The 13,980-nt window shown below is 50.3% G+C and overlaps 1 protein-coding gene across 1 annotated transcript in view; it reads left to right on the top strand.

The window, feature by feature from the left end:
• Positions 1-13,980, top strand: part of FSTL4 (follistatin like 4) — a 410,518-nt gene that overhangs the window by 340,853 nt on the left and 55,685 nt on the right. Inside the window, exon 7 of the mRNA XM_003829286.4 lies at positions 13,800-13,966. Within this exon, the coding sequence (XP_003829334.3) occupies positions 13,800-13,966 (167 nt within the window). The remainder of the gene's footprint in view (positions 1-13,799; positions 13,967-13,980) is intronic.

Here is a 13,980-nt window from a genome sequence, read left to right as displayed (position 1 = left end):
ACTCCACACTCTCTCCCCAGGGATCTCATGTGATCCTGTGTTTCTAAGTATTACTTATGCATCAATAAATTTCAAGGTTGCACACCTAGCCTAGGCCACTCTCCTGATCCCCAAACTCCCATATCCAACTGACCACCCCTCAGCCCACCTTCCGTGGTTAAAGACAGAACTCTGCATCTCAGCTGAAATGTCTACCCTAACCCTCAGCCTTTCAGCAAATGGAACCAACACCCACACAGTTTTTCAGGCCAAAACCCCAGTATTCATGCTGGATTCCTCCCTTTCCCTCAATCTCCCCATCCAGTCAAGCCTTTTGGCCCCTCTTCCAGCAGGTGGCCCGATCAGTCTGCCCCCAGCACCTGCTCTCAGAGCCATGCTCGGTCCAGAGCGCCATGCCTGGGTGGCAGCCTCCTCTATCACCCACCCCCCGACACCCAAACCAACAGAGTGCTGTCCCAACACCCTCAGCCCCTCCCTCCTTCTTGACAGAACCTGTTTGCCCACCTCCCCCCACACCACCTGATGCCAGTCAGGGTGGCTTTTCCACATTTGTTTAGGAGGGATGTGACACAGATCTGGCCAATGAACCTGAGGGGAAGTCGGCTGGGGGCCTCTTGGAGAAGCTTCTTTGTTTTGTTAACTTAAAAAAATCACATAAGTGTCAATTTAGAAAAGGAGACTTTCTTTCTTATAAAGGATTACAGCCTGCAAGGTTACCATCCTGCAGCCTTGGCAGTGCAGCCTGCAGCAAAGACCAGAGACAGGCGCTTGGAAGGAGAAGGGATTGTGGTCGGAGCTTTATGCTGAATGTGGTTGGCCAAGTAGACATATTCTACAGGTTACAGGAGGAGCTGTGGACATTTAGGAAGGTGGTCCTGGCGCATGGGTATTGAACAAGCATGCGTGTAACATATGACCCATTTTCACTTTGGAGTGGAAAGTTAACATTTCACTCTATTACAGTTAGGCCCTATAGGTGAAAAGGTCTTTTCAGGATGCAAAGGCACTCAAGTGTGCAGCCTGTGTAAAGCAGCCAGAATCAGTCCAGGGTCAGTGGTCCTCTTATCAGGATAAAGTTACTGAAATCACTCTCTCGTCCAGTCGAAGCTGTAGTTGTGACTTGTAGAACAGGGGCTGGGGCAGTGAGTCGGCCTCCAGGGGAGGTGCAGTTGTTCCAGCATTGCTTATCTCAAGGCCAGTGCTTGTTTAGCTGCTGGAGGAAAGGAAAAGCCTAGTGGCAGGTAGAGCACAGTTTATTCAAGCATAGGGGGTGCGAGACTTAACCGTTGCCTGACATGGCGTTAGGTCCCATTTATAATTTGGTATTTTATTACCACAAAGAGTCTATTCTGTCACTTTTTTTTTTTTTTTCTTTGAGACTAGGTCTCACTCTGCTGTTGCCCAGGTTGGAGTCCAGTGGCGCAATCTCAGCTCACGACAACCTCCGCCTCCTGGGCTCAAGCAATTCTCCCACCTCAGCCTCCTGAGTAGCTGGGACTACAGGCACACACCACCATGCCCGGCTAATTATTTGTATTTTTTGTAGAGATGGAGTTTCACCATGTTGTCCAGGCAGGCCTTGAACTCCTGAGCTCAAGTGATCCGCCTGCCTCAGCCTCCCAAAGTGCTAGGATTACAGGTGTGCGCCACCACATCCAGCTAATTTTTGTATTTTTAGTAGAGATGGAGTTTCACCATGTTGGCCAGGTTGGTCTCAAACTCCTGACCTCAATGATCCACCCACCTCAGCCTCCCAAAGTGCTGGGATTCCAGGCGTGAGCACCGCGCCTGGCCTGTCACTCTCATGAGCTCTGTTTTAACATGAATGCTGGTCCATTGTTGTGTCTAAACTGCAAAACGGAGTGGATATAACAAGGCGTGTCCAACCTTTTTCCCATCATGGCTGGGAAGTCAGTTTTTAAGAGTTTTCTGGGGTCCTCTTGGCTAAGAGGGGGGTCCATCCATTTGGTGGATGTCTTAGGATTTTATTTTTAGTTTATAGTTCTTAAAACTCACATCCTCTCCACCGGATATGTACCTACGTGTGATGCCTCCACCTGTTTGTAGGCTTCCCAGTAACCCCGACGGGCATCAAGACAGCGTGCTGAGGACTGCAGAAAAGAGAGCTTGAGGCTTTGGTGACATTCGGGAACCATGGAATTAACCTGCCCAGGAAACATGCAGTGGGGCCTTCTCGTGATGGAGATAGAATTTCCGAATTAGCCAGCCCCATTTCCAGTCAGGATTTTCTGTTAATGCAGCTGAAGACCATCTCAACCAATACACAGATGGTCTTTAAAGGTGTAAATCAGACCATTTTAGTCCCCTGCCTAGAATCCCACAACAGCTTCTTAGTAAATCAAACATAGACTCCTTACCAGACCACAGGCCCCGCCAGCCCTCCTCCCAACATCTCCAGCCTCCTTTCTTACCACTGCCCCTAGAGGGCTTCCTTACTCCACGTTTCCACTTTCTGCTCGTGCCCACAGTGTCACCAGTTGGAGAGGGATGAGGCTCTTCCAAACCCCACTCCTGAACCCCTCTGCCAAAGTCCAAATCAGGCCATCAGGGGCCAGTGCCCCTGCCCTTCCAACAATTGGGCTCAGCTGAGCTCCCTGCCATGTTACTAAATATTCAGCAAACAAGCTGTAAGAGCTTCTCAGGTGAGCCCTGAAAACAGGATACCAGGAGTCTCTCATAGTGGGAAACAGAGTCTGATCACGGCTTCCCCTGGACCAGGAGGTGGAGGGTGGAGGTCCCTGGGAGCCATGCTTAGAGAGGGGCCGGGAGGCTGTGAGCAATGTTTCCTCTACAAAAAGAAGGCAGCAGGAGCTCTGTGGTCCCTGGGAGCAGCAGAGCTGATGGCTGGCACAGGAACCCCTCATCAGGAGTTCATCAGCCACTGTGGCACACTCAGGAAATTGGAATCAAAAACAAATACACTGATGTAAACTGTTCAAAATGGTCTGCAGATGCCTGTTTACAAAACACAGCCATGACTGAGCATTCTCAGGAGACTGGATAATTAAACAGAAAACAAGTTATATTTATTCATGTTCTTTCAGGACCCAGTGGCTTCTCCCCTCCCTGCATGTGAAGCACAGTCCCCCATTTGGACAGGGCACAGCCTGTGCTGTGGGGTGGAAATGGTGAAGGGATGCAGTAGGGGAGGCTCTGTGTCTGCCTTCGGCTGCTCGAGTGGCCCGCCAGACACAGTCCAACCCCAGGAAACTTGGGACGACAGGGACCCAGATGATAAAGACTTGCATCTATTCTGCTTCCTTGGAGGAGGGTTTTTAGTAACAAGAATGCCACAGTTTAGAAATCATCTTCAAATCTCATTCACTGGAGGAGGCCAAGAAAGTGATCCCAAATTACATTTCAAATCAAATGCCTTGGGAGGGTTAGGGGGTTATCATCAAGACAAAGATGGGACCTCACTGTTGTGTGGGGTCCCTGGACCTCCCCTCCCAGCCTGCTTCACCACAGGAAATCACACCATATTATGCAAGAGGATCAAGTCAGGAACACGGGAGTCATTCCTGACACCCTCTTTTATCCCCACCCCATCCAAACTATTTCCCAGCCCTGTCCCTTCCTCTTCATCTCCACAGTCGCCACCTGTCTCTCTCCTGAACTACTGCCTTGGCCTCCTAAATGGTCCCCCTGCATTTTTTCCCTCTCTCCCACCAGTCCGTTATTTGCACAACAGCCGGAGTGATCCTTTAGCATGCAAATCATGTCACATCCCTGATTGACTTAAAATCCTTCTGATCATGAGCCAAGATCGCGCCGCTGCACTCCAGCCTGGGTGACAGAGCGAGACTCCTCCTCAAAAAAAAAAAAAAAAAAAAAAAAAAAAAAAAAATCCTTCTGATCACTTTTCATCTCCTTAAATTACAGCCATCAGTCCTTACCTTGCTCTGCCTGCTCTAACTAGCTATTTCCTGCCTCTGACCGCATCTGTGCCACATGCCCTTGCCTTGTGCCCTGTGCTTCAGCTGCACTGGTCTATTTCAGCTCCCAGAGCACTCCAAGCCCCCACCCTGCCTCAAGACCTTTGTATGGGCTGTTTTCTCTAACTAGAATGTCCTTGCTCCCATTCTTGGCCTGGCTGGCTTCTTCTCATTTTAAAGATCTTCACTTAAATATTCTCTACTCAAAGAGACTTCCCCCCACACCAGCACCCACCCCCCACACACACACCTTAATAGCCCTCCCCTGCTACTCTCTTGGTATTCTCTCATCTTGTTCTTTCTATCCGTAATGCTTATTGTACTGTGTAATTTGTTTGCATGTTCTCTGCCAGCCTATTCTGAGACACCCCCCACCCCCAGCCCTTGCTCCCTCAGTCCAGCAGTTTGGACGCTGTAGCAACAGAGACAGATGTGGAGTGAAGGAGTGAGCTCCCTGTACAGAAGGTATTCTAGGGATTGGAGCCAAAGTTGGACCTACTCTTGTTAGAACATTCTCAGAAGGTTCCTGACCTGGATGACTTGGCCTGTCAAAAGACTGTTTCCCATTTCCTTATGACTTCTTCAGTGGAAATACGTTAACTGGTATTTCTTTCCCTTCTGAGGGGGTGTGTTATGTAATTAACACCAGCTGCTATAGAAATCCCAAAATCTCAGTAGTGTAGTACAGTAAAGGCTGGTTTCCCATCCTCATCAAGTCCGATGGGGTCAGGCAGCTCTCCCTAAACAGTGACTAGACCATGTTCTTCACTCTCATCAAATGCATGACCTCCAAAGACGAGGAGAGGAGAGCATGGATGATGACTGTGTTATCCTCCAGAAAAATAAAACCAACAGAAGATGTATATGTCTTCTACGGAACTAATAAAACATTGGCTTCTGTTGAAGCCAGTGTTTCAGTTTCAGTCTGAAAGCAGGAAAAAGACCAATGTCACAGCTCAGCAGTGAGACAGGAGGGTTTTCCTCTTACCCAGGCTTATTTTTTCTATCTAGGTCTTCAACGAATTGGATGAGGCCTGCCCTCATTGGGGAGGGCAATCTTCTCTACTCAGTCTACTGATTCAAATGTCAATCTCATCCAGAAACACCCTCACAGACACACCCAGGATAATGCTCGAACAAATATCTGGGTGCCTTGTGGCCCAGTCAAGGTAACACATAAAACTAACCAAGACAATGACACAGAGGTTGTGTGGCCAGGCTTGGTCACCTCCTATCACCTACCATGTCAAACCCAATGACATGGCCCTATTCTGGCACCAAGAGAGGCCACGAAATAGTCATAATGAGTGCACAGGAATTGGAAGATGAGCTGGCATTTGGAAACACACAGCATGGCCCCCTCTTGCTAGTTAGGTAAAAACTGTTTTCTCTTCTCCACTGACTTGCTCAGGAGATTCTGGATCCAACCTTAGAGATCTGTATGAATTTTTGTAAATTCTGAGTAGCTCTGTATAATTACATAAGGTAATACATTCTTTTCCCCCTTAAGACACCAAAGTAATAGGCAGTTAGGATACTCTCCTTTTGCAAATATCTTGAGCAGAGGTATGCCCATCATCTTTGGGTGTAGACTCAGTAGGGCAGGAGAGACCCATAGAGTGGCCAAGCTGACCAAGGCTACCCCACACACACGAACCAGCGGAGGTGGAAGAGCTGGTATGCAGCACTGTGACAGCCATGCCCCTGCTGACCAGGAGGCCCTGTGCTCTCCACCTCAGCAAGGACCCTTTGCTCCTTCTAATGGATGCCTCTCCTGCCTGCCACACTGTGGCACCCCATGATACCCAGGATGGTGATATCACAGCCCCTGGGCACTGATTTCTGCTCTAACTTCCTGTTCATCTGCACATAGCAGTCACATTGAGGTTTAGTTTTCTCAAAACTAAAAAGATGTATTGGCCAGAGGAGGCTAAATGGAACCCCAGAGCCCAGAGGGATGCCCAGGTAACCCTGCCCCTGCACAGGCCGGCCCCTCCTGCAAACAAGGAGGATACTACATCAGACTAGGATGTCTTGATAGCAGGACACAGGTCTGCTGGGCACACAGGGAGGGCTCTACCAAGAAAGAGGGCAACCAGGCTTTACAGGAGTCACGGGCCCTTAACCTGGGGTCTGTAGACAGGTTCAGGCCTCTGCTCTCCCTCCCCACTTAACACTTGTCTTCTCTGCTAAGCAATGAGCTCCAGGTTAGCAAGCACTGGGCCTGTTTTTCTTGCCAGTATATTCCCACTGTATCCTGGCTCCTGGTACCAGCTCCATAAATAATTGTTGACTGAGCACTACCCTAATAGTTCACTTGCTTAAAACTGCTTATTAAGTCCCTTCTGCATGGTAGGCATTGTATTAGGTGCTGGGGATACAACATAAATAAAACAGATATAGTCTCTGCCTTTATGCAGCTTACAAAGGTGTTTGTTCACACCAGAGAGCAGAACTTGATAACTAAACTGTAATAAAAGTTGAAGCAACATCAAGCAACATAGGCCAGTTGAAAAAGTAAATTACCCACTGACCCGCAGGTAATTAACTAGTAATTTTATTGCCATCCCCAAAATGAAGCAAGCAAGAGGGAATGACAATGGCAGGAAGATTGAATCTGGTTACACATAAGGAAACAGGAGATTTGGGACAGATGCAAGTGCTCTCTTGTGTGGCTTTGGAGCAAGTCTGGCTAATACAGAGCCACCTGTGCAGGCTGGATGCACCCTAGTGCTCTAAACAGGAATGTCAAGATGAAAGGCTTTAAGACATCCTGTCCCCAGCCTCCCATCCACAAACATTCAGCAGTTATTTGAAAGGATCCCAGAGTGACAATCTCTGGTAGAGGGAACAGAGGAGACAAAAAGCACACCATCCCTCCCACCCGCCTTGCCCGGCTCACCAGGATACGCCAAAGCAGCTTCACTCTGTAAACACCAGCCAAAGTCACAAGGTCCGGGAGATGTTGCCCTATTTGTTCAGGAGACACTGGGCATGCGCACTCCACCTTGGCTCCTCCCCTACTCGCCAACTTCACAGTGTGACTCTGGTCACAGGGATGGGACCAGATCAATAGACTTTGTCACTCCAATGCCACAGCTTCTTTGGTGGCACCCAGGTCACCTGAGGGGTTTGTTTCAGGAAAGCACATTAATTTAGAAGGAGAACAATGTGGGAAGAGGCCACAGTTAGAGAGATGTGTCTAAGCGCCTGGCCTGTGCTCTCTCCAAATTGCCCTCATTCCCAAGCAGGCCCCTGAGCCTGAGTTTGCCCTCCGAGGCTCAGTCAAAAATATTGATGTGCAGGCAGGTTACTGAGCTTTTGACAGGGTTTTTTTCACCAATGGCATCATTTGAAAAATGGCAAATATCCAAGTAGGAATGTGTTCCATTAGTGTGTTTCTGACATAAGAAAACTAACACCAGCTTGACAAGAATTTGAGAAATTTAATTTCTATCACTACAAAGCACCAGAATCCTGTTTGAGAGGGTGCTGATGGGTTTATGAGTGTCTCATCAAGTTCAAGTCAGTGTGAGAAATAGCGCCTGAGATTAAGGGAAAGCTGTAATAGGAACTAAAACCCAATTCTCCAACAACTGAAATGTTATGGCCTCCTGCTTTCAGGAAGGGTGTTTGTTAGCCTGCTTATGATAAGCCCATTAATTCCCTGTGACTGCCTCTTCTCTCCAAGCTCCAAGACTCAGGGAGAAAGGTAAGGACGGGTGTTTGTGGCATCTCATGTCTGGAAAACCAAGGGTATGCTACTGCACTGGTTTGAAGGGCCTAGAGAGATAGGTCATGGCCTTGAGCCCACCTACTGTGTGCCACGCCTTGTGCTAGGCACCAGAGTGCCAGACAGCCCTGCCCAGAATCCCACTGTGGGACACGCAGCCTAGCTAGTGGTCCAGGAAGCTCTGTCTTGTGCCAACCAACCCACACTGACTTGGGCCATCACTGCAGTGTGATCCATTTCTTTTCATCCCAGGGGGATATCATGGGAAGCCCTGAGCTTTGAGAACCCCCCAACTCCCTTGCCCTCCTCAGATTCCCTACTTGCAGAGCAGCTCTCCAATGTCAGTTCTCATAGCAGGGCGTCAGTCCCTCTGTGGGCACAGACTTCTGCCCAGCAGTGCCAGACAAGCTCCCTGATGGGCTGCTCTGACCCCCAACCCAGCCCTCTCTTTCCAAAGACACCAGCCTCAGTGTGTAGACACATTCTCACCCCAGACACAGCGTCTGGCTGAGCCCTCTCTCACTGACCCCTGATCACACTCTGAGTGCTGGGCATATCACGTTTGGTCGTCCAGGGACCTTGGAAACCTTCCCACATAGTGGCTAATGAGCCCACAGATGGTCAGTCAACACGGGGACATTGGAGCCACAGCCAGGAGCCAGAAGGACCACTCGTTGCCCCCTAGAGGGCTGCATGTGGCATCTTCATCTTCCTCTCATGTGGCCTGGCTCCCCACCAGAGCAGAGACCAGGCCTGGGACTTAACTGGTCCACAGCCCTGCAGATGTGGCCAGCGCAGGTGAGGTTCAGGAGATGTGTGATCACTGAACACAGAAGGCCATCTCCACAAATTCCAGACCCTCGCCATCAGGATGTGAGGCTCAACAGGATGATGGGGTTTGCTTAGTTGGGCCACATCTCCTCCCTGTGAAAGCTGCCCCCATCACTCTCCAGAGAAGGCGCAGGGTGGAGGCAGGACTGTAGTAGCCTAAATCAGGTTTCAGTTCTGACGATTCTTACCGTCTTCACTGTATGACTGCGGCTATCTGCCCTGATCACGCACGATGCCCAGGCTTCCCGATGCAGTTGTGATGCAGATAGGGGGAAGGGAGGGGGCCCTCTCTGCATCCCTATGATGGTCATAGGGTGTCAATCTGCCCAATATACCCTTTCCATTAGCCATTTTACCCCAGCCCAAACACCTAGTCCCTGCCCCTGGAGGTGGCCACACGGCCCAGGCCTGATGGGCCAATCAGTCCCACACCTGCACAATACTCAGTCCTCTTGCCCTCAGTGTTTGCTTCAGGGAAGAACACAGGAGCTGTATGTGGCCAATCAGAGCTCCCCCATGCTTTTTCCAGGGCTCTCAGGCAAGATTTGTTCCCTTCCTCTGGGATCCCACATACAGAAACAATGTGAGTGTGGGGCCACCAATGGACATCTTGCAACCAAGTAGAGAATGCCACTGTCGAAGGCCCTGGATGCCTGCAACCTCTTCCACCTCCCTTAGATTTCCCATTATGGGAACTAAACCACCTTTTTCCCCCTAAGCTATTAATAGTTGAGCATTTCTGAGTGTTTCTGTTACTAAGCCTGAAAAAGTTCTGATAAATTCACCAGGACAGTCTCTTTCAATCTTCTTCTCCTAATATCTGTCCAAGTGTTTCTTTACATTAAAACTTCAGGGTCCCAGAAACATCCCATGAGGTCATCTTGGAGGTAGGGGCCAATAGTGTGAGGAGCTCAGAATGGATGAGCAGCAGGTGCCAAGCAGGCCCACGCTGAGGTCTGAAGACACAAATGCCATGGGGAGCCAGCTGGCGCAGTGGTAAATAATGTTGGAGACACAGCAGGGTCAAGACTGGGGACTCTTCTGGATTCTACGTGGTGATCTGTGGGTAATAGGGAGCCATTGACAGCTGTTGAGCAGGGCTGAGATGTACCTTGTTCTGCCAGTGGCAACAAGACATTTGCAGGCAGCAGGGGCATACTGGAGGGGTGACCATGAAGGAGGCTATAGGGGGCCTGGGATGGGGCAGGGGAGTCCTCAAAGGGTATCGGGAGGGAAGCCTTAGTGGGACTTGGCACCCATTGGTGCTGCCACTTGAGGCGTCACTTTTACCATCATGGGTAAGTGGGCAAAGAACAGGGGCAGATGACACTTAGGGGCAAGAAAAGATGCAGTGGGAGCACTTGCAAGACTCAGGGGGTCTCCAGGGACATGAACATAGAATAATCGGCTCCGAGTCAAAAGTGAGGGGGTGCCCAAGCCCTCATTGTATCCATGTCTAAACTGAGGCCCAGTGACAGGAAGGGAGCTGCCAAGGCCACTGAGCTTGTCAGCAGCAGAGCCAGGCCTGGGGGCCAGGTGGCCTGCCCTGCTCACTCGGGGCCCAGCACATGATGCTGTCTCATTTTTTACTCTCCCTGGAAGTCACCCTGGGAAGCCACTTAGTCCTACTCTTTCCATTTAGCAAGGAAGGAGGACCCACCAGGGGGAGGCTTGTTGACCAGGAAATAACGGGGAGTGAGGGTGGAAGGAGAGGGCTCAGTAGCCATAAATCCCTTCAGAATTGTGAAAGGAGCTGGGGAATATTGACACAAATTAAATCCAATAAAACATTCATTTAATTAAACTTTAAGTGATCCAAATATTTGCTGTTTGGTTAATATTCATGTAGCTGACAGGAGCAGAATTACGATGGTTCTATCAGTATTCACACATTCTAATTTTGCATGAGTTTTTCCTGCGCAAAGTGCACATCTTCTACATGCAAATGACTGGGGATAACTCAGGGAGGATGCAGCAGCCAGTTATCCCAGCCGGCAGAGGACCGGAGGGACACAGAAGACTTCCGTCTCCCACTTGGATTTTTGTTTCCTATTAGCCCCATGTTTGAGGCTCCTGCAGACCTTTCTCTAGAGCCGCTTGGAATATATGACTTTGGGGCCACATGGAGGAGGGGATCCTACCTTTCACATCAGTCCTATGTTCCAAATGAGGGGCCATGCTCCTAGCCTTGTGTCTAGAGCCCCAGGAAACCCCAGCCTACCAGACTGCCTCATCTCCCTGTCTCCCACCTGCATTCCCCCTCTCTATGTACCCAGAGCCCTTCTCATCTTGTAACACAGTGGTTCTCAGGCCACCATAGAACCCCTTGGGATGCTTGTTAAAATCTGGATGTCCACCCAGCCCACTTGTAAAAATCTGGATGTCCATCCAGCCCACCAGAGCATCTGCATCAGCCTGAGGCAGAGGGGCAAGAATCTGTGTTTTAATTACCCACCCCCAGAGATATGATACAGGTGGCTGGGGAGCCGCACCTGAGAAGCGGATCTCTAGGGCCCAGGGGAAGCCCTGCTGCTGCCTCCAAGAGCCCCTCCCCGATGGCCCAATTGGTCTTTTCCTTCTAGTCTGACCACAGATCAGACGTGCAGGGAAAATCTGGTTCCTTTTGTAACTAACCTGACTTTACAAGCCTCACCCCAATGGGAGAAAAACACAACTAAATGCTCAATCCATTGTAAAGATTAGCACGAGCTGACGATTTTAACAGTCCACGTAAGTAGTGCTCTGTCTAAAAACTGCTCTGTGTCTCTAGCTTCCACCCCACGTCCCAGCTGCTCTCCCCGGCTGGCTTCTGAGTGTCCAGGGAAGCAGCGTGGTGGTGCACTGCAGCCTCACTTCCCATGGCAAGGGACTCTGAGTTGCCCTGTCTGAGGTCACTTGAAGCTGAGCTCAGCCCTGGGTGTGCTCATGATCTGGGCTCACAGCCTGGTGGACTCGCGGATCAGGATATTCCCCCAAGCAAGGCCTCCCACAGCCACCACTGGCCTCCATGCCCCTTGAGGTCAGGGGCACTTCCCTTTGGACCTTGGTCTGGCAGCCCAAGGCAGTTCTCAGGTCCAGATATGATGTTGCTGAACACCAGGGGTTCGGCCTAGGTCTGGTTGTTCACCTCACAGAAAGTCCATCACTGAGTGGATGGAATATTGCCAGGGAAGAAAGGCTTTAATCTCAGTGACATCAGCCTGGAAATGGGAGACCAGTTGCAAATCCATCTCTCTGACTAAAGTTCGGGGTTTAGATAGCAGGGAATTAGGGAGGGGTAAGACAGGAGATGGTCAATAGGCAGCAGGTGTGTCTCATTGTCCGGATGCAGTGATCTAGGAGGCCTGGTGGTTGGTGTCCTGTTAAAAGAACTCAGATGAAACAAATTTAAGTTTCTCAAGCTTCAGTTATCTGGGAAAATTGGGCCTGTTTCCATACCAGGAGCCAAGGTGGTTCTGGCTCTCTGCCCAGACACATGCGGTTGCCCCAGGTGGCAGGAGCAGCGGCACAAAGCCTCGTGGCCCAGGGGAGCCTCGTGGTCATCTGATGAGGAAAGGATGCCTCCTCTACTCTTGGGGAGAATGCTGAGGTCTGAGTCCTACGGACCCGCAGAGTACAGTGGGAGCTAAACCATTTTGGCAAATTCTCATTCTCTCTCTTTCCCCTCTCCAAAGGCCGGGTCATGCTACAGAGTTAGTGCCTTCTCTCCCCTGCCCTGGGCAATAAGCCTCATGACTCGGAGATGGGAGGGTAGTGAGCAGAACTTGATTTAAGGGGGAACTTGAAATGCATCACTTTAATGTTGGTAAAATATTATGCCAGTTGCGTCTGCATCCATCACTGGGTGCTTATCTTTCCTTGAGGGTTCCTTCACCGTTAGTCACATTTTTCCTGTGTGTGATTGTCCCCTCCCCACCGGCCTATTGGCTCTTTTACTTCTTTATTTCATTTTCTCCAATTCTCATTCATCCATCCAACAGCACCGATGAAGCACCTAGCGTAGCTTGTTCATCTTTGTGAGTCCAGGGCGGAGCCACTCAGCATCTGTGGAGGAAGGAAGGCTTTGCTGCTCAGGGTCTGACCTCAGGACCCTGTTTCAATTCAGCTGCTCTGCTGTGCCTTGCACCTGCGGCTGTTTTCGCTCCCTCTTCCCCTCTCCCACACACACGGGCAAGAGGGTGTGAGCACAGATGTGCTGCCTGCGGGGCTGCTGCTGCCTGGTCACAGCTCACAAGCGTCCCGCAGAATAGCAGAGCTCAGCTCCCAACTCTGCTTCGTTCCAGTTCAGGGGGATACATCTGTTGGGGTCCCCCAGGTCCCAATAGAGTCGTAAGCATGAATAGGGAATAGACAAAATAGTACCCACTGCACTGAGAGCCAGCCTGCCTCCCTCAGCTCATGCCACCTCTGGCTATTGCCCTAGCCTCCCTGAGTGCACAGATTTGGGGGAAGAGCAAAAGGGAGCCAGTCCCATCAGTGGGCCGCTGACTGTCCTCCAAGCCTGATCCCATTTGGTCATTTGAGCAGCCTGAGTTTGATTAATTTTTTCATAAATCCTGAGAATTTCAAAAAGCTTGTGATTGCAGAGAACTATCTTAGATTCTTCCCATTTGCCTGAAGAATGATCAGTCCTAATGCCAGTTATCAAGTTCAAAATGGCAAGGATTAATAGTTTCTGCAGCCTGAAGTATTCTTCAAAAAATTAAAAGCTACAGTGCATGGTCACAGGACAGAAATCCAAATCCAAGTGCAGCGAATCCTTAGACAGAAACAAACCTTCAAAGATCAGCCAGTTCATTCCCCAGACTTCAGACAGCGCAACCTTTAAAACTGACCCCAGATGGATGAGAAACTTGTTAGCTCACTGAGCAGACCTTGTCTGCACTTAGCAAGGCCCAGACTCCAATAGGCCAGGGGAGCTGTGAGCAGGGCGCTGCACCCCTGCCCCCCGGTCTCTCTGTGGTGGGCCCCCTGGCCTTCGCAGCCCACATTCTTGGCTTGACACAAATCTATGGCCCAAATTGTCCCCAGCACATTACTTATGGTTTTTGACCTGTTTGGACTCACATAGCCTTTTGGGCATTTGACCTAAGTCTTGGCTTCTCGCCCAGCAAAAGTGTCTATCTCTACATTTAGTCAGCACATTGTAAACAATTTTCAGGGAGTCGTGAAGCCCTTCTGGGCCTCTTCCACCCAGGAAATTCATGGCTATTCACCTTGAGTTGAGACTCCACTCCCTGGGCCTGCACCTGACCGTGCCTCCTCCTTTCCCTCTGCAGAAGTGGTTCAGCTCAGCCTCGCCCCCGAGGACAGGGTCAGTGTGACCACAGTGACCGTGGGGCTGAGCACAGTGCTGACCTGCGCCGTCCGTGGAGACCTGAGGCCACCAATCATCTGGAAGCGCAACGGGCTCACCCTGAACTTCCTGGACTTGGAAGACATCAATGTAAGTCACCTGGA

The sequence above is a fragment of the Pan paniscus genome, chromosome 4 (genome assembly GCF_029289425.2).
Source record: "Pan paniscus chromosome 4, NHGRI_mPanPan1-v2.0_pri, whole genome shotgun sequence".
Lineage (NCBI taxonomy): Eukaryota > Metazoa > Chordata > Mammalia > Primates > Hominidae > Pan > Pan paniscus.
The sequence above is the reverse complement of the archived record's forward strand: the minus strand, read 5'-3'. Positions and strand labels throughout refer to the sequence as shown.